General features: G+C 39.9%; 1 protein-coding gene across 1 annotated transcript in view; it reads right to left on the reverse strand.

Moving 5' to 3' along the window:
• Window positions 1-21,577, reverse strand: part of Armh3 (armadillo like helical domain containing 3) — a 195,373-nt gene that overhangs the window by 116,465 nt on the left and 57,331 nt on the right. Inside the window, 6 exon segments of the mRNA XM_047553500.1 lie at window positions 2,056-2,068; window positions 2,070-2,145; window positions 17,618-17,678; window positions 19,157-19,226; window positions 20,160-20,170; window positions 20,173-20,224. Coding sequence (XP_047409456.1) covers window positions 2,056-2,068; window positions 2,070-2,145; window positions 17,618-17,678; window positions 19,157-19,226; window positions 20,160-20,170; window positions 20,173-20,224 — 283 coding nt within the window.

Below are 21,577 nucleotides of genomic sequence, written 5' to 3' on the forward strand. Positions count from 1 at the left end.
ATGCACAGGCCCTAGATTCAATCCCCAGTACCAAATAAATAAATTATTTTAAAAAATGATAATCAGTTTCAATAAAAATGATAGCAATGCATTCTGGGGTTTATGACACTTGTAAAAATAAAATGTAAGATGACGATAGCACAAAGGACTGGAAATATGGTTCACAATGATAAAAAGGTCAATTTAACAAGAGGACAGGGAATATAAGATGGAAGGAGGAGAGCAACAAGAAGCCTTGGGGATCTAGGGGACAGAACAGGGTCATGCAGAGAGCAATGTGGAATAGGATAATGAAAAAGAGGACAATGGATAATGAGGATGGAGAAAGCCAGAGAGATCACAAGGGCGAGAGTTAGGATAGTCAGGACAGAAAGGAAAGATAAAAGGAAAAAAGAGAAAATAAAACCAGAAGGGGGGTTGGGGAGATAGCTCAGCTGGTGGAGTGCTTGCCTTGCAAGCACAAGGCCCTGAGTTCGATCCCCAGTACTGCAAAAAAAGAAAAAAAAAAAAAAAAAAAAAAAACCAGAAGGGACTCAGAAGCAGTAAGCAGAAACAACTACTACCCACCATTTTTGAATACTACAATGTATAACTTCATCCCAGTTATGGACATAAACTATTTCCATTTGCTCTAACTCCTTTGACTATACCAAATATGCTGATTTGCATCATTTTTGCGTTTTCTCTTTAGTTCTAGACTTTTAGAGTCAATCATATTATCTATAGGCAACAATAGGAGCCCTTTATATCAAAAAGAAATATTGCTAAGAAACTCTACTAACTTTAGTCTTTTCAAACTCTTTTTTTTTGTTTGTTTATTTATTTATATGCTGTGCTGAGGATCAAACACAGTGCCTCATACATGCTAGGCAAGTGCTCTACCACTGAGCCACAACCCCAGGCCAGTCTTTTCAAACTCTCTTGATCTCTCTTCAGCACTTCTGATATCTTAATCTCAAGTTCTCACACAATCATACTCCTCCCTCCTAAAACACCAAAAGGTCACTATTGCCAATTAGCATGATTCTCCTGCTCCCCTCCCCCTCTTCACTGCCATAGGCAAAAAACTGCAAAAATTTTGCTAATCCATTAATTAAATATCTCTACTTCCCATTATGGAAGACTAAATTTAGATAGCCAAATTGGGTTGGGAGGAAAGCATTTGTCACAACAAATGAGATGAATTCCATGGAAGGGGGCTGGGTTACTGGCCTGTTTCTTATAAAGCCTCTGACATTAACATGCCCTCTTCTGCTCAGAATACACAGAAACTCCCCCATGGGTGGGGCAACCATTCATCACTGTTATCATCTAAAGATGACTATTGTACCAGGTCACAAGAGCCACAGGACCTATCAGCAAGCAACTAATTCAGACAAAATGTCTTCTCTGCTTTCCTAAAAACCTCCAATTTTATCACACAAAAGAAAGGGTGGGAAGTCAGCACTAATTGCACCCTTAGAAAAGAGCCACTTCCCGCCTGCAGGGGTAGCAGTGACTTTACTGGGCTACCAAATGAATATAAAGACAAAAGTAACACTGTAATTTGCTGTTTTGTCTCTGGCACAGGGGGAGTGGTAAAATCCACACTGTCTGTAAACAGTAATAATGCCAGATGTAACAAAAGATCAGGATTCCCCCCATCTCTCCACCTCCATCCCCACCCCCTCTCCCTATGACATTCCTCCTGGATTTCTCATCTTGAGGAAGTTTCCCTATAGTCCATATGCTGCTACCAAATGGAACAGAGTAAGAATCCAAGTTTGCACTGACTCACTCCTATCTTACACAAAGGAAGAATCACTGGAACTCAGGAAATATTCGATTGTTTCTATCAGGTGACAAAAAAGAAGAAGGAAGAGGAGAGAAAGTATGTGACATGACCAGGTCTAGATTAGAAAAAGGCTGAAAAATAAAAATGCCAAAAGGGATAAATAAAAATAGAAGCACCATAAATAAACTACAAGGTTTAAAAAAACAAAATCTGCCTTAAGACCAGTTCATGTACCACTGAAAGGCATAAGAAAAGAGGATGAAGTCAAGAGGGAAGGTTACCTGACCAGAGTTCCCCGCCAGGTGTAATGAAGGCGAACTCGACACTTCTTCTGGTAGCAAAGCAGTTTATGAACTACCTGAATGCAGCGTCTGGAACCAAGAAGAGAAAAATAGGTAAACCTGAGGATACAGTGCAATTCACCACAGATACCACTTCTTTAGTGGGGCACTAAAGACACTGGATCTGAATACGTACACATGCAAAAGAAAAGAACATACACATTCAACATTTCTGGTAAATAAATCTCAATCTCTCGCTCATGGTCTCTCTCTCTCCCCCTCCCTCTCTTTCTCTCTCTCACACACACACACACACACACATACACACACAAAATGCTTGTGCAACCCACTTCCCTTGTCAATGGGAAAAGGGGGCTATAACCACTTAGAGGCCAATAATCACTCAGGCACCACCGATACCTTTCCCTTGAGCATCATTTCCAGAGGGGAAAGGGGGAAAAAGAATGCATCATCATTACTCTATTGAAAGCTTTATATTCAAAGATCATGAATACTTTGTGCCCTAAAAACATATATAATTATAATGTACCATATATAATAATATATTTTAAAATAGAAGTTATTAATTTTAAAAAGAAAGCTTAAAAGTCACAGGTAAAACTAGAAAGGAAAAATACTGATAGTCTTTTACTTCCTAAAATACAAATCTTTTCCCTGGTTAAAAAAAACAAACAACAACAACAAAAAACTAATAATTAAAAGTAACAGGTAAGTTTGTATAAATATGTCACGAATTGATTCTACTATCATGTATAATTAAAAAGAACAACAATAACAAAAAAGCAAGGACAAACAGCTGGGTGAGGTGGCACACGCCTATAAAACAATGCAAGAGGTTGGAGGCAGGAGGATTATAAGTTCAAGGCCAGCCTGGGCAACTTAGTGAGACCTGTCTCAAAGTAAGATACAAAAATTACTGGGAATATATCTCAGTGGTAAAGCACATCGGCTCAATTCCCAGTATAATCAATCACCAATGGTAAACAATAAGCCAGGTATGGTGATGAATACCTAGAATCCTAGCTACCGGAAGGCTGAGACAGGAGGATCACAAGTTTGAGATTAACCCTTGCAATTTAGCAAGAGTCTGCCTCAAAATATATTTTTAAAAATATTAATTAATAAAAAAAGGTTTGGGGCCTAGTCGCGTAGGCAGGATGGAGAGATAAGAGGGGAGAGAACAGAACAAAGATGACCCTAACCTATAAAAGATGTAGGGTGTGCTCATTCTCTGTGACTGCCAGAACATCCGTCGTGGCTCCCTTTCCCTCCTGGGAGAAGTCTGTAGTATTACCTTTAAATAAGACCAGCTTAAATATGCTTGCTTGGGTGCTCTCTAGTGTTTCAAACTCAATATTGAGGAAGCAGAACTTGTCACTGGTAAATGGTGGTATCAGATTTGGAGGTCCCAACAAGAACTACACAGAGTCAACCTGATCCAGGAACAAGAGAACTTCTCTAAGGAGTTTGCAACTCTGGGCCACCGAGCCCTCCAGATCAGGGATTGATGAGACCACTGGAGGATGAAAAGCCATCAGTGGCACCTGCTGCAGAGGAGGAAAGCATCTCATCAAGGAGACCCTACCTAGGGAATGGCAGGCACTTAAGGAGCTAAGAAGCCTGCTCTCAAGTTCCCCGTGAGTGACCCCTGTGGGAATTCAGCTAACCTCTTAACAGACAGGAACAGGTCAATTTTGACCAGCTGATCTTAAACACCTAGCAAAACAGTAAAACCAAAACGTAGCCATGCTTGGTCACTTAAAAAGAAACAACAGTTAAATGTAACTTAAAATGTATACTTGTGTTAGACCCTCTAGAATAAATAATGACTGGGGGAAAAAAAAAAAAGGTTGGGAATTTAGCTCAGTGATATAGTCTTTGCCTATCATTCATGAGGTCCTAGGTTTAATCCCCAGTACAGCAAGAAAAAAAAAAATGGCAAATATGGGACATTATATTTACAACCATTCATGAGAATTCATGATCCAAGGCAAAGTGGTTACCAAATCATTTGCTGAATTTTAGAAATTGGGTGCCATCTCCTGTTTGATACAGTTGTCATTAGCTAAATGATGCCCTTATTTGAGCTATGATTTGCTTAGTCTCTACAAACTCTTCCATCAATTTCCCCATGAAATTCTCATTAGATCCCCAGTGCTATAGCTTTGTTGTAGCCACTAAGGGTGCCTAAATGCTGCCTGCATGGTACTTCCCTGGGTGCCAGGTCTTCTCACAAAGGGAGATTCTAGACACCCTGCACCTTGGCTCCTGTTGATAATGCCATCTGACATCACTAAGTCACTCCACAGCAGTAAGAAGGTGGTGCTAACCTATAACCCCAAGCCCTGCTGCCACCACTCTGCTGGTTCATTCAAAGTCTATCCACAGGTTGGGGTTGTGGCTCAGTTGTAGAGTGCTTGCCTAGCATGTGTGAGGTAATGGGCTTGGTCCTCAGTACCACATAAAAATAATAAAGGTATTGTTCCATCTACAACTATTTAAAAAAAAAATTTATCCACAGCCATACACACTATTCCTAAGCTCTGTCCTTGTCATTGTAGTTACCCAAATGATGCTGTCATTAGCCTTTGGTCTCAGTAACTTATATTATCTGCCAAGCAGAATGAAAAAACATATTTTTAAAGAACTTAACCTTTATTTTTTATTTATTTGTTTTTATGTGGTACCAAGGATTGAACGCTGTAGTGCCTCACCTGTGCTAGGCAAGCTCCTCACCACTGACCTATAACCCCAGCTCAGAATGAAAATTTTAATAACTGTTATGTCCTTAAAATATATAGTGGGGGAGGTTTTCAAGATGGCGGACTAGAGGGCGGCTGCATTTCATGTTGCTCCAGGACGCAGGATTCAAAAGAGGAGATAGTGAGAGACCTGGGACCACCTCAAAGCCACCGGGTGAGTCTCTCCTGTTGGGAGGTGTCCTGGATGGGGGCGGTAGCCCCGGAACGCAGGGAACTTTGTGAAGTAGAGTTGCTCGGCGAGACGCCCTCCCCCACTGGAGCGGTAAACACGGACAACTGGGATCATCGTAGAGGAGGCAAGCTCAGCACAGCGCTTGTACTTGGAGCACCACTGGGGCTCTGGGCGGCTGCCTGAGGAAGAGCTGCATGGTGAGCTGTTTGGACTCAGAACGACGCTTCTGACACCGGGGGGTTGCCGGAGGAAGAGGAGAGCGCAGCGGGTTCGCTTGGTCTAGGAGTGACTGCATCAGAGCCACAGGCAGTTGCCAGAAGAGGAGCTGCGTGGCGAGCTGTTTTTGGACTCAGAACGACCACTTCTGAACACCGGGGGGGCTGCCCGGAGGAAGAGGAGGAACGTGGCGGGTCGCTTAGTCCTAGGAGTGACTGCATCAGAGCACAGGCGGTTGCCAGAAGAGGAGCTGCGTGGCGAACTATTTGGACTCAGAACGACCGCTTCTGAACACTGGGGGGTTTCCCGGAGGAAGAGGAGAAGCACGGCGGGTCGCTTAGTCTAGGAGTGACTGCATCAGAGCCACAGGCAGGTGCCAGAAGAGGAGCTGCGTGGCGAACTATTTGGACTCAGAACGACCGCTTCTGAACACTGGGGGGTTGCCCGGAGGAAGAGGAGAAGCACGGCGGGTCGCTTAGTCTAGGAGTGACTGCATCAGAGCCACAGGCAGGTGCCAGATGAGGAGGCGAGTGGTGAGTTGTTTCGGACTCAAAGCGACCACGTCCTGAAACACCCGGGGGGTTACCCCGAGGAGGAGGAGGAACAGGGTGGGTCACTTGGACTTGGAGTAACTGCCTAGGGCTACGGTCGGTTGGCGGGAGGAGGAGACGCGAAGTGAGTTGCTTAAACTCCTAGTGACTGCGTCGAAACCGGGCGGGCTGTCCGGAGGAGAGGTGTGTGGTGGGTCTCTGGGTCTCGGAGCTATTGGTACGGGGCTCCAGGGTGGCGGCTCAGAGGATGGCCACATAGCAGGCGATTAGGTGCAGAGCCGGGTCCCAGGACAGCTTCTTGCTGGAAGAGCCGCACAGAGACACGCCTGGGGCAGAGCGAAGTTCCAGGACAGCGGCAGATTCTCTGAGGAGAGGCAGCCTAAGGAGACCTCGTCTGTGAAGGGTGAGGCTCCCAGGCCCAGGAGGTAGGTCCGGGCCCCTGGGAACGTTGCAGAGGAAGACAGCCCAGCCCAGGCGGTAGTTGTAGATTGAGGGGAACCTCTAGGAGGGGGAACTGACCAGCGAGACCTCCCCACTGGGTAGTCTTCCCTGCTGGGTGAGGTTTTCCCACAAGGACGGTCAACCAAGACACGGCACAAAGAGGCCTTGCCGCAGCCTGCAGCCTAGTTCCCCTTTGGAGACCATTGGTCAACAAGCGGAGGCACCTCTGCCTACTAGTAGGGAATATACCCCCACCTGAGGGTCACCATCCCTAGAGAGAGCAGCTTCCCTTGTGGAGCACCGCATTATCAACTTCCTCAAGACCTGCAGGCTACTGAAGGATAAGAGGGGATATACTAGTAATCTTCAGGGACTATAGTCAATAGAGGAAATCTGCAATATCTTAAGGACCCACTGATTCCTGCAACAATATGAGAAAACAGGGAGAAAAAGGCCCCCCAACAAATCTATATGTTACATCAATAAAATCCAATGACAGCATGGCAGAAGAAATGACAGAAAGGGAGTTCAGAATTACATAATTAAAATGATCAGGGAAGCAAACGATGAGATGAAAGAGCAAATGCAGGCATTGAATGATGAGATGAAAGAGCAAATGCAGGCCATTGAATGATGAGATGAAAGAGCAATGCAGGCCATTGAATGATAGCACCATCGACAGTTAAAGAGCAAATACAGGAAGCCAAAGATCATTTCATAAGAGTTAGAGATATTGAAAAAAAAAACCAAACAGAATCCTTGAAATGAAGGAAACAATAAACCAAATTAAGAACTCCATAGAAAGCACAACCAATAGGATAGAACACCTGGAAGACAGAACCTCAGATATTGAAGACAAAATATTTAACCTTGAAAACAAAGTTGAACAAACAAAGAAGATGGTAAGAAATCATGAACAGAATCTCCAAAAACTATGGGATATCATGAAAAGGCCAAATTTGAGAATTATTGGGATTGAGGAAGGCTTAGAGAAACAAACCAAAGGAATGAACAATTTATTCAATGAAATAATATCAGAAAATTTCCCAAATCTGAAGAATGAAATGGAAAATCAAGTTCAAGAGGCTTACAGGACTCCAAATACACAAAATTACAACAGACCCACACCAAGGCACATTATAATGAAAATACCGAACATACTAAATAAAGACAGAATTTTAAAGGCTGTGAGAGAAAAGAACCAAATTACATTCAGGGGGAAACCAATACAGATATCAGCAGATTTTTCAATCCAGACCCTAAAAGCTAGAAGGGCCTGGAACAACATTTTTCAAGCTCTGAAAGAAAATGGATGCCAAACAAGAATCTTATACCCAGCAAAACTTACCTTCAAATTTGATGATGAAATAAAATCATTCCATGATAAACAAAAGCTAAAAGAATTTACAAAAAGAAAGCCAGCATTACAGAACATTCTCAGCAAAATATTCCATGAGGAAGAGATAAAACACAAAGAAGCAAATCAGCAAAGGGAGGAATTATCCTAAAGGAACTGTCAAATAAAGGAGGAACCAAGTTGTGTCAAAAAAAATAAATAAATAAATAAAATTTTAAAAATGAACCAAATGACCGGGAATACAAATCATATCTCAATAATAACCCTGAATGTTAATGGCCTGAATTCATCAATCAAAAGACATAGACTGGCAGATTGGATTAAAAAGAAAGATCCAACAATATGTTGCCTGCAAGAGACTCACATCATAGAAAGAGATACCCATAGACTAAAGGTGAAAGGATGGGGAAAAACACTACCATGCACTGGACTCAGCAAAAAAGCTGGAGTATCTATCCATCCTCATTCAGATAATGTGGACTTCAAGCCAAAGTTAGTCAGAAGGAATAAAGAAGGACATTTCATCTGCTTAAGGGAAGCATAAATCAGCAAGATTACAATCATAACATCTATGCCCCAAACAGTGGCTAATCCATGTATGTCAAACAATCCTTCTCAATTTTAGAAACCAAATAGACCGTAACACAATAACACTAGGTGATTTTAACACTCCTCTCTCACCACTGACAGATCTTCCAAACAAAATTGACCAAAGAAACCATAGATCTCAATAACACAATCCATAATTTTAGACTAACAGACATTTATAGAATATACCATCCAACCAATTGAGTGAATCACTTTCTTCTCAGCAGCACATGGATCCTCTTCTTAAAATAGACCATATATTATGCCACAAAGCTAATGTTAGCAAATACAAGAAGATAGAGACACTACCTTGTATTCATCAGATCATAATGGATTGAAGTTAGAAATAAATGAGAAGAGGTAAAAAACAGAAACTACTCCAACACCTGAGATTAAACAATATGCTATTATATGAGTGAATGGATACAGAAGATATTAGAAGGAAATTAAAAATTCTTAGAGGTAAATGAGAACAAAGAAAACTCATATCAAAATCTCTGGGACACTATGAAAGCAGTACTTAGAGGAAAATTTATTTCATGGAGCACATTTAATAAAAGAAGTAAAACTCAACAAATAAACAACCTAACAATACAGCTCAAAGCCCTAGAAAAAGAAGAATAGACCAAGACCAAAGTAGTAGAAGACAGGAATAGTTAAACTCAGAGCTGAAATCACGTAAATTGAAACAAAGAAACAATACAAAAATTGACAAAATAATAGTTGGTTCTTCGAAAAAATAAACAAAATTGATAAACCTTTAGCCACCTAACAAAGAGAAGCCGAGAGGAAAACCCCAACATTACTAAAATCAGAATGAACAAGGAATATCAACAACAGACACGACTGAAATCAAAACATAATTAGAAGCCTATTTTGAAAATCTATACTCCCAACCAAATAGAAAATTTCGAAGACATCAACAGGTTTTTAGAGACATATGAATTGCCTAAACTGAACGAGGAGGACATACACAATTTTAAATAGACCAATTTCAAGTAATGAAATAGAGGAAGTCATCAAAGCCTACCAACAAAGAAAAGTCCAGACCAGATGGTTTTCAGCCGAGTTCTACACAACCTTAAAGAAAGAGCTCATTCCAATACTTCTCAAAGTATTCCATAAAATAGAAGAGGAGGGAACCCCTCCCAAAATCGTTCTATGACGCCAATATCCCGATACCTAAACCAGACAGAAACACATCGAGGAAAGAAAATTTCAGACCAATATCCTTAATGAACATCGACGCAAAAATTCTCAACAAAATTTTAGCAAATCGCATACAAAAACATATTAAAAAGATAGTGCACCAAGATCAGGTGGGTTTCATCCCAGGGATGCAAGGCTGGTTCAACATCAGGAAATCAATAAATGTAATTCACCATATCAATAGACTTAAAGTCAAGAATCACATGATTATTTCAATAGATGCAGAAAAAGCATTTGATAAAATACAGCACTCCTCCATGCTCAAAACACTGGAAAAAATAGGGATAGTGGGAACATTCCTTAACATTGTAAAGGCCATCTATGCTAAGCCCATGGCTAATATCATTCTAAATGGTGAAAAACTGAAAGCATTCCCCCTTAAAACTGGAACAAGGCAGGGATGCCCTCTTTCACCACTTCTATTCAATATCATCCTTGAAACTCTAGCCAGAGCAATTAGACAGACCAAAGAAATTAAAGGGATATGAATAGGAAAAGAAGAACTCAAACTATCCCTGTTTGCTGATGATATGATTATATACTTAGAGAAACCAGGAAATTCCACCAGAAAACTTTTAGATCTCATAAGTGAATTCAGTAAAGTAGCAGGATATAAGATCAATGCACATAAATCTAAGGCATTTTTTATACACAAGTGATAATCTTCAGAAAGAGAAATTAGGAAAACTACCCCATTCACAATAGCATCGAAAAAAAATAAAATACTTGGGAATCAATCTCACAAAAAGAGGTGAAAGACCTCTACAATGAGAACTACAGAACACTAAAGAGAAGAAATTAAAGAAAACCTCAGAAGATGGAAAGATCTCCCATGTCTTGGATAGGAAGAATTAATCATTGTCACAAAGGCCATACTCCCAAAAAGTGCTACTATACAGATTCAATGCAATTCCAATTAGAATCCCAATGATGTACCTTAGCAGAAATAGAGCAAGAAATTATGAAATCATCAAGACTGGACGAATAAAAAACCCAGACATATCTAAAGCAATCCTCAGTAGAAGAGTGAAGCAGGGGGTATCGCAATACCAGATCTTCAACTCTACTACAAAGCAATAGTAACAAAAACGGCATGGTATTGGTACCCAAAATAGAAAGGGATCAATGGTACAGAATAGAGGACACGGACACAAACCCAAATAAATACAATTTTTCTCATACTAGACAAAGGGGCCAAAAATATGCAATGGAGAAAAGATAGCCTCTTCAACAAATGTGGCTGGGAGAATCTGGAAATCCATATGCAACGAATGAAACTAAACCATATCTCTCACCATGCACGAAACTAAACTCAAAATGGAATTAAGGACCTCGGGAATCAGACCAGAGACCGTGCATCTTCTAGAAGAAAAAGTAGGTCCAGAGCTTCAACTGTCGGCTTAGGACCAGACTTCCTCAACAGGACTCCCATAGCACAAGAAATAAAGCAAGAATCAATAACTGGGATAGATTCAAACTAAAAAGCTTTCTCTCAGCAAAGGAAACTATCAGCAATGCGAAGAAAGAGCCTACAAGTGGGAGAAAATCTTTGCCAATCATACTTCAGATAGAGCACTAATTTCCAGAATCTAGAAGAACTCAAAAAGCTCTACACCAAGAATGCAAATAATCCAATCGACAAATGGGCTAAGGAAATGAATAGACACGTCACAGAAGAAGATATACAAGCAATCAACAAACATAGGGAAAAATGTTCAACATCTCTAGTAATAAGAGAAATGCAAATCAAAACCACCCTAAGCATCCATCTCATCCCAATTAGAATGGCAATTATCACGAAGATACAGCAACAACAGTGTTGGCGAGGATGTGGGGAGAAAGGTACACTCATACATGCTGGTGGGCTGCAAATTAGTGCAGCCACTCTGGAAAGCAGTGAGGAGACTCCTTAGAAAACTTGGAATGGAACCACCATTTGACCCATGCTATCCCACTCCTTGGCCTATACCCAAAGGACTTAAAAGCAGCATATTACAGAGATACAGCCACATCAATGTTCACAGCTGCTCAGTTCACAATAGCCAGATTGTGGAACCAACCTAGATGTCCTTCAATTGATGAATGGATAAAGAAACTGTGGTATATATATATATATACAATGGAATATTACTCAGCCATAAAGAATGATAAAATTATGGCATTTGCAGGCAATGGATGAAATTGGAGAATATCATGCTAAGTGAGATAAGCCAATCTCAAAAAAACAAAGGACGAATGATATCGCTAATAAGTGGATGATGACACATAATGGGGGGTGGGAGGGGTTAGTGTTAGGGTTAGAGTTAGGGTTAGGGAGGGGGGCAAGAATGGAGGAAGGAAGGACTGTATAGAGGAAAAGAGGGGTGGGAGGGGTGGGGGGGGAAGGGAAAAAAATAACAAAATGAATCAAACAGCATTACTCTATGTAAATTTATGATTACACAAATGGTATGCCTTTATGCCATGTACAAACAGAGAAACAACATGTATCCCATTTGTGTTACAATAAAAAAAAAAAAATATATAATATATATATATACTTATATATATAGTATATATATATATATATAGAGTAGTGGTAGTCCCACTTTCTCCTGAAATCTTCTTATAGGACCTACTAAAATCTGTACCACTCTTCTGGGTCCTACCCACAGGTTTGGGAATATCTGACTTAAGAATTGAGTCCAAGTTTTCCATATAAGAGTAACGTTAAGAAGAGGTTAGGGCTGGGTGATATAGCTCAGGTTGGTAGAGTGGTTGCTTCACAAGCAAAAACGTCCTGGTTCTAATCCCCAGCACCACAAAAAAAAAAAAAAAAAAAAAAAAAAAAAAAAAAGAAGAGGAGGTCAGATGAGTGCAGAGGTATATACCAGCCTAGCAACTGGTAGGGTAAGGCAGGAAGATACAAAATTCAAGACCAGTCTCAACAACTTAGTCAGACCCTAAGTCAAAATAAAAAATAAAAAGGGCTGGGGATGTCACTCAATGGTAAAGTACTCTTGGGTTCAATAACTACTGTTGCCCTCCCCCTAAAAAAAAGAAGCAGTTATTCTTCCGGAAGACTATTTCTCACTCCCAAACCCTGTGGTAGCAATGAAGGTAGCAACAAGAATCGAGGAGTACAATCCGGATTGGAAATTAATTGGTTAGGTTTTCCTACCTCTTACTGCTCCAGGCAAGACTTTATTTCCTTCTTTCTTTCTTTTGTATAAGCACCTTCCCTTATCATTACTTTACCTACAGCATTCATATACTGATATAAAATTGCTCCACTTCTGACCCAGATTCTGGCTCTAAGTACTAAGTCTTTCTATACTCCATATTTCTTCATACTTCATCAGGAGGATTATAAACTTACCTGAAATGGCAGAAATTTATTTTGCTTCAAATTTCTCATTATACTGTATGCTCCTGAAAAGCTGTGCATAATGAGAACTGAAAGCAGCACCCTGGTCTGATGCTTACCTGGGAGCAGAGAAGTTCACCTAAAAGGACTTGATACTCCAAATTCCAAAAAGTGGAAAGGAAGTTGGAAGGGGAGAGAAGGAATATCTGGAAATATGCCCATGGGTAGTAATGAAGAAAGTAAATTCAACCTGAGGGTGGGACCTTTTGCCTAGCCTCTGTCAATTTGATGCCTCATTATCTTCTCCACCTTCCCTAACCTTGAGATATTCAATTAGAAAACAAGTGGAAAAAGCACCTAAGAAAGCAAGGTAATACAAAAACTCTTTTGAGGGTGACGTTAGGTACTAGGGGGCAGAGGCTGGGGTACAGGATATTTAGTACAGGTTCACTGGCTAGGAATGTGAGGGTTGGGTAGACAGTTACCTATATCTCTACAGTACTAAACATATAATCCTGTCATGTCATCCTTACCTTCAACTGTTCCCCATCATTTACCTAGTCTCAAGCACATTTTTTCTACTCTTAACGCTTCTTCCATGCACACTACACTCTAACCAGCCAGAATCACTTTCTAGTCTCCAAACACACCACATTGTGAAGTTTCTAAGCCCCTGAACATGCTCGTGCTGGTATTCTACTAGTATGTCCTTCTCTCACTCCATATAGAAAACTCCTAGTGTTTCTTCATGACTCAGGTCAAAAGCAATCTTCTCTGTACCTTCTCTGATGCCCCATCAGCACAGTCACTCTATACAAATCGTTTCCTTGTTGTTTACCACAAAAGTGGTTAAGAGTACAGTATCCAAGGTAGAGAGAAATGAGTATGAATCTTGGTTATACAATTTACTAGCTAAGCAACTGTAGTACCAGACTGAAAGATGGCCCCCAACGATCCTGACCTTCTGATATTTGCATCCATTGTCTCAGTCTGTTTTGTGCTGCCATACAGAATACCACAGACAGGATCACTTATAAAGAAATTTATTTCTCACAGTTCTAGAAGTTGTGAAGTCCAATATCAAGATGCCAACATATGGAAAGGACCTCCTATGTGCATCATTCCATAGTGGAAGATGGAAAGGCAAGAACATGTACACACACAGATGCAGGCGTATACAGAAGTATGCACAAAAGAACAAGAAAGGAGGAGGAGGAGGAAAGAAAAGGAAAGACATAGAGAAGGGGAGGGAGGGAGGAAAAAAGTGTATGAATTCAGTCTCCAGCCCTTTTATAATCAGCATTAATCCATTCATACTGGGGGTGCCTGAGGACCTAAACACTTCCCATTAGGACCCCATCTCCCTACACTGTTGCACTGGGGATTAAGTGTCCAACATATGATTTGGGGGAGACACATTCAATCATAGTGCCTTCATATAGTCCCTTCCCACACTGTATCAAAGTTGGTTCATGTAACTCAAAGAAATGATATGTCATGTAGGATTAAGTTATAAAAGATACTATGGCTTTCCATCTTAGGCTCACACTCCTATTTCTTTCTCACTTGGACTACTTGCTTTGGAAAGAAGCCAGCTGCCATGTTGAAAAAACCAAATGGAGAGGTTCCAAGTGCTGAAGAACTGAAGTCTGCCAATAACCTTTAAATAAGCTTGAAAGCAGGTTCTGCAGACCCAGAAGAAACTCAGAATAACTGCAGCCCCCAGCTAACACTTTGATTCAAGCACTGTGAGAGACTCTATGCCAAACCTCTCCACCTGAACTTCTCCTGGATTGCTAAACCACAGAAACAGTGAGAATTTGTTTTAACTACTAGGTAGGATAGTTTGTTACACAGCAGTTGTTAACTACTACTCTCAGAAAGGAATGGTAACAGCCCAGGGATTTTATAATAAGAAAATTTGGGTTCAAATTCAGTCAATGGTGCTTACTAAACAGAAGACCCCTGGGAAAAACACCTAATCTTCTGAGTGACAGTTTCCTACATGTAAAATGAAAAAACTGGAACTACAATGATCTATACTACAAAGTAAATAGCATATCCTAAAACTAGAACATAAGCTAATCTCCAGGCACAGTGGTACAAACATATAATCCTGGCAAGTTGGGGGGCTGAGGCAGGAGGATCACAAGTTCAAGGTCAGCCTCAGCAACTTGGCCAGACCCTACCTCAAAATAAAAAATAAAGTGGGTGGGGATGTAGCTCAGTGGTAAAGTGCCCTGTTTTCAATCCCTAGAACAAAAAGGAAGAAAAAAGATAATCAAAATAGAAATAAAGTCTACAGCAAAAATAAACCTAACCCTTAAGGAACTAAAGGTTTAGAGATTCCCATTAGAATAAGCAGAAAATTCTTTGCTAAGTGTTATAAAAGACAGCTTCCAGGGGCTGGGGATATAGCTCAGTTGGTAGAATGCTTGCCTCCCATGTACAAGGTTCTGAGTTCAATACTCAGCACCACGGGGAAAAAAAAAAACAACTTCTTTGGTCTCTGACTGAAATTAAGGACCAGACTTACCACCGTTTTTTTTTGTTGTTGTTGTTGTTGTTGTTGTTTTTTATGAACACAATGCTTTATTTATTTATTTTTATGTGGCACTGAGCAATGAACTCAGTGCCTCACAAGTGCTAGGCAAGTACTCAACCACTGAGCTACAACCCCAGCCCCAGCCCCAGCCTTACTTCTAAACACCCAAAACACATGGAAAAAAGGAAAATGCAACTTACTTATCTAAAAGTAAAATTTATATCATTACTCCAGAAGTAGTAAACCAAGACTATACAGTATACATGCAATCTAAAAAGCTGGAGGTCTTCTCTACGTAAACTCCTTTATACCTCTCTAGATCCTAGACTTGGCACAGGAGTAAGATACGTAGAACTTGAGAGCCAGGTGTGGCGATACATGCCTGAAATCTCCATGACTTCACAGGCTAAGACAGGAGGATAGAAAGTTCTAGGCCAGGCTCAGCAACTAAATGAGTCTCTGTTTCCAAAAATAAAAAATAATGTGGGTAACGGGTAAGCAGTTCAGTAGTAGAATGTCCCTGGGTTCAATCCCTAGTACCAAAAAAAAAAGATACACAAAACTTGCTGCACACCAAATTGCTCTCTTCTCTCCCAAAACTGGAGGTTTGAACCCTACTGTCAGAATCAACTAAGATGCTTAGAAGGAAGGAAAAAATACACATATTTGGAGACACAATGTATCATATTATAAAGAAGAACATTTGGAGAGAAAAAAACTTAAAAACAAATTTTATTAAAATATGATGATTTTCAATTACCTACAGCTGTTATCATTGTACAGAAATGTGAAAAACAATCAGATCTCCTTAGGAGGCAGGACTCTACCAGACAGGCCATTAGTAAGGCTCTAGCTAGACTGGCAGGACAATGTAGGCTAAGAATGAACCAGAAGCGTGCGCACCTCGCGCGCCGCGCTCTCTCTCTCTCTCTCTCTCTCTCGCTCTCGCATCTCTCTCTCTCTCTCTCTCTCTCTCTTTTTAAAACATGTAAAACCATTCAGAATTTTAATTCATGCACTTAAAAGACACTAATCATGTCTTAACCAGAAGTTGTGAGAATGAAATCTCCCAAGCATAGTGTCAAACAGAGGTCAATGCTCCAACATTAAAAAAAATCATACAAACCATAAAAATTATCTATTATCTTTTCTTCAAAATCTTTGGCATCTCTGCATCAAAGATGACTATATCCATGTGATTTTGTCTCTGTGCTTTCTGTTCTGTTCCTTTCATCTCTGTTTTTTTTTTTATTAAAAAATTTTTTTCATACATGTATATAGGGTAATATGTCTGTCTCATAATCTACCGTCTTTCCCCTCCCCACTCACCCCACCCCTCCCTCACTCCCCTCGCATAATCCAAAGTTCCTTTGTTCTTCCTTACCCACCCCCCACTATGGATCAGCATCCCCTTATCAGAGAAAACATTCGGCCTTCAGATTTTGGGGATTGGCTTATTTCACTTAGCATGATATCCACTAGTTCCATCCATTTACCTGCAAATGCCATAATTTCATTCTTCTTTAAGGTTGAGTAATATTCCATTGTATATATGTACCATACTTTCTTTATCCATTCATCTGTGAAGGGCATCTAGGTTGTTCCACAATCTAGCTATTGTGAATTGAGCTGCTATAAACATTGATGTGGCTGTATTACTATAGTATGCTGATCTGAAGTCCTTTGGGTATAACTGGAGGAGTGGGATAGCTGGTCAAAAGGTGGTTCCATTCCAAGTTTTCTGAGGAATCTTCATACTGCTTTCCAAAGTGGTTGCATCAATCTGCAGTTCCACCGACATGTATGAGTGTGCCTTTTCCCCCATATCCTCATCAATACTTATTGCTTGTATTCTTGATAATTGCCATTCTGACTGGAGTGAGATGAAATCTTAGGGTAGTTTTTGATTTGCGTTGTTCTAATTGCTAGAGATTATGAACATGTTGTTGATCAATTGTATTTCTTCTTCTGTGAAGTATCTGTTTGGCTCCTTAGCAGAAGCTCTCTCTTGACCTCTTCCTGTCTTAGTTCTATTTACTACTGACTACTGTAATGTTAAAGCTCTGAGACAACTAAATCATAGCTGGCATTGCATATCTTTAGATTATAACAGCCCCTATGTTCACTGCTTCAAGGTATCAGTCCAGGTCCCTATGCAAGTGCCAAAAGTGATAACAAAGATATGTGCAGAATCCTAACAGTGGTTTGTACCTTTTCCCCTTCTGAAAAGATATATAAAATGTTCTTTGAGACTTCCATATAAATTTGTTTTTCTTAACTATACATAGACCATAAATTTCCCATCACTTGATCTTTAAACAGATTTGCACGTATTAAATAATCATGATACTTACACATAGAGATCCATAGGAAACTCCTTCATCATGTGTGTTACAATAAACTCTACCATTAGGTCTAAAAGGGGAAAGGAGGAAAATTAGATCAACTAGAATAATTCATTCTTTGCCTCTGAGTTGGGGGGTGGTTTCTGAGTACTGTGTATCTTGCATTCATGCTGAATGGCATCCTCTACCCACTTAAATTTATTTATATACTGTTAGCAACATTGTTCACCATCTTCCACTTGGAAATTAAACAACAACAAAAAGAATTCACTTTCCTATTCCCTGAATAAATTCAAATACAAGGGAAATTTCATTGTACACATGAAATTTATGAACTAGGAAACCAATGGCACTAATGCAAAATGCCAGAGGGAAGTCGTACTCTGAGACTAGAGAAATAAGGCAAGCAGAAGAAGAAATTATGGATCACATTGTGTAACCAGTATCAGTTCTAAAACTGTGTCTATCCCATTTCACTATCATGTTGTTTGATGGATATCAACTGATATGATCTGTGGAGCTCTCAGAGTCAACAGAGAATTTATTATACAGTTCCTAACATCAAGTAGATTTAGAAAGAGTTCTATTGCTAAGGGGCTGAGGCAGGAGAATCTCAGGTTCAAAGCTAGACCCAGCAACTTAGTGAGGCCCTAAGTAACTTAGTAAGACCCTGTCTCAAAATAAAAAATAAAAAATGGCTACGGCTAGGCACAATGGTACATTCCTGTAATCCCAGAGGTTAAGGAGGCTGGGGCAGGAGGATCACCAAATTCAAAGCCAACCTCAGCAACTTAGCGAGACCCTGTCTCTAAATAAAATATTAAAAAAGGGCTGGAGAGTGGGCTCAGTGGTTGAGCACTCCTGGGTTCAATCCCCAGTACCAATAAAAGAGTTCTATTGCTAGGTTTGATAGCATATGCCTATAATCCCAGCTACTCAGGCGACTGAAGCAGGAGGATCAAAAGACCAGGCAACTTAGGGAGACCCTGTCTCAAAATAAAAAATGAAAAGGGCTGAGGATGGTGCTCAGTGGTAGAGCACCCCTGGGTAAAAATCCCCAATACCATACACACACACACGGAGTCCTTCTAATTCTCCTAAGAAAAATACAGAATTCTAGGCAGAAAAAAAATTACCTGTCAGCTCTGTCAACCCCATCTCAGCCTCATTTACTCAGGGGAAGTTTTGTATATCCCTGAACCTTGAACTTCAAGGCTCCTGACCACCTGACACATCAATGTGGACCATGAAAAGAAGGGAAGAATTTGAAATCTTGATCAAAAGTAAAGTATTTTAAAATTTAAATCATATATAAAGTTTAGACATAGTCATGTGTCTTTCTGGAAAAGGTTTTCTTTGAACAACAGTACCCTTTATTGAGCACTCTATTCACTGGGGTTGCTCTATCAAACATACATAAACATGGTTTCTTTATGACAGTGAAGAAACATAACTAAGAACTTCTCTGAAAAGAAACACATCACCAGGATCTTATTCATGAAACTCTATCACTGTCTTGGAAAAAATGCCAATTTTGATGATACTCACCCAGTACTGCACATACTAAAGGACGACAGGGAAGGTTCTTGTCTGCTGCCTTCTTCCTGTGTCTCATAGGCTTCATATACACAAAAAGAAGAAAGGAAATTAGCAGACAACTGAACTGATATCCAATATTTTATCATCATGTTTCTGATGCAAATAAAATTATTTTCTTTCTCTTTTTCTAGTGATGGAGGTGGGGTGGGGGCAGGAAGACTTGTAAATGCTTCTCAGTTTCCAATGAAGGTAGATGACAAAAATATACAATTCACAACAAGGAAACAGTCCTAAAGGGGCACTGATGCATACTAAATAGGAAAGTTGTTGTTTTTACTTTTATTCTATCAATACTACATAAACAGTATTATTAACAGCAAAAGAGGTACATTAGTATTTTTTCTCTGATAAAAATAATAATAATTAAGAAAAGAAGAGGAAGGTCTGGGATATAGCTAAGTATAGCATGTTTGCCTGGCACGTACAAGGCCCTGGGTTCAATTCCCAGCACCACAAAAACAAAAGCTCTTAAGAAGAGGCTATAAGGCAACAACGGTACCAAATACAAAAACAAAAGTAAGTTTCAAATCTAAACTCAATGCAATATTTTTTAAACATACCTACAAACTTTAGGATAGTCCCTGATCTTCCATATTTTTATTTGTCCCATCTTTCAGATGGGTAAATTATTGCAGCATCTAGTCTTGGTCAACGTAAGATCACACTACATTTTGAAAATACAAGACTGAGACCCATCTCTTAGTTGAAACTGGAATGTTAGTGATATAATCTGGTATCACTGCAATGTCTATCTGGTTGTGGCTCTTTTATTCTCTTGAGCAAGAAACGCTCTATGATACACAAAAGTTCTAATGATAGGCATCAGTCTGCTAAACAGCAGTCATGCAAGAGCTTTTTGGTACAATTTCCCATCCATATTTGTTCTAGTAGGATTAATTTCATCTCAACAAAAAATTTTCTCTGATAAAATAAGAACAAAAGTCACACCTACCATTCTATGTAATTCACTCGAAAATTCATGTTGTCATCATGCAAAAATGCATTGGCATACTGATCCTAATAAAAATAGAGAAGAAGTAAGGAGTAAAAGCTGTATTTAAGAAACTCAGTGTAATCTATCACACCTTCTAGAAATTCCTGGATTTAAGAACAACTTTGGCCAGAAATGGGAGACAGGAAGAGGAGTATAAGCTCAAGGCAGTCTAGGCAATGTAGCAAGATATTGTCTCAAAAGAAACTGTAGAACATGGAAGAGAAAAGAAAAAAAGATATGGATGTTACTCAGTGGTAGAGCACTCCTGGGTTCAATGCCTGTACAAAAAAAAAAAAAAAATTTTCACAGATGAGGTTGGAAGCTAAGGAAAATGAGCCCAGAACCTTACGTCAAACCCTATTTAAGTCAGGAGGGTTTAATTGGTTATAATTTCCCATAGAGTCTTTAACTGTCAAAATGCTCCTAAGAAAATTAAAACAAGGGGCTGGGATTGTGGCTCAGTGGCAGAGCACTTGCCTCGCATGTGTGAGTCACAGGGTTTGATCCTCAGCACCACATAAAAGGAATAAATAAAAATAAAGGCATGATGTCTGTCTACAACTAAAAAAAAAATTTTTTTAAGAAAATCAAAACAATAAAAATTAAGACCCAAAGATTTGAGGCAAATACTAAGAAGAAACCATTTTCCTATTCCCTTTTCCTTCCCTCATGTCCAAGGAGTCAGCTGTTTGAGACAGCTTGAAGGTTTTCTTAGGGGCTGCAAGATACATGCACAGGCTCCCCATGAGACTCTAGGAATAAGTAAAAAGGTCTGTGTTCTCCTAGGAATGAGCTCAGCATAGCAGGAGAAAAGTGCTACACAGGCAGTGTGAACACAGGTAAGACCTTTCTACCCCTGGTTTTGCTGAAGATTGATAGAAAATCAAAACTTCTCACCATGGATTGGCAATAAACATCCCTGGCCCTTTCCCAACACCTCTTCTGAAGATCTGACACGCTTACAGACTCCAATTACTGGGAACTGTGCAACTTGTTAAAAACAACTCCTTTAAAGATTTTCTTAGAAAGATTTTTGAAAAGCAATTACACCAGGCCCACTGCTAATAAGCAGCTCTTCTAAAACCAGCTTTCCCTAGCCTTGTGAAAGGAGGTCATCTTCCCAGAGAGAACATAAATAGGGAAAGTGTGAGAGACTGGTACTCCATGTGGACCACCTTGACTATTTTTCTTAAGAGAGAAAAGAGTAAGGAATAGTGAAGGAGGGAGGTTGAAGATATAAATTTAGCTCTAAACTGACTCAGGTTCTGCCATAGTTGTATGTCACTAAGACCCAAGGTAAGTTCAAGCCTAATTAATCCAGCCAAAAGAGCCTCCTCACAAAGTGTAAGTTCCTCTTCCTTCCCCCCCCCCCCCCC

This window comes from Sciurus carolinensis, chromosome 5 (assembly GCF_902686445.1).
Source record: "Sciurus carolinensis chromosome 5, mSciCar1.2, whole genome shotgun sequence".
Classification (NCBI taxonomy): domain Eukaryota; kingdom Metazoa; phylum Chordata; class Mammalia; order Rodentia; family Sciuridae; genus Sciurus; species Sciurus carolinensis.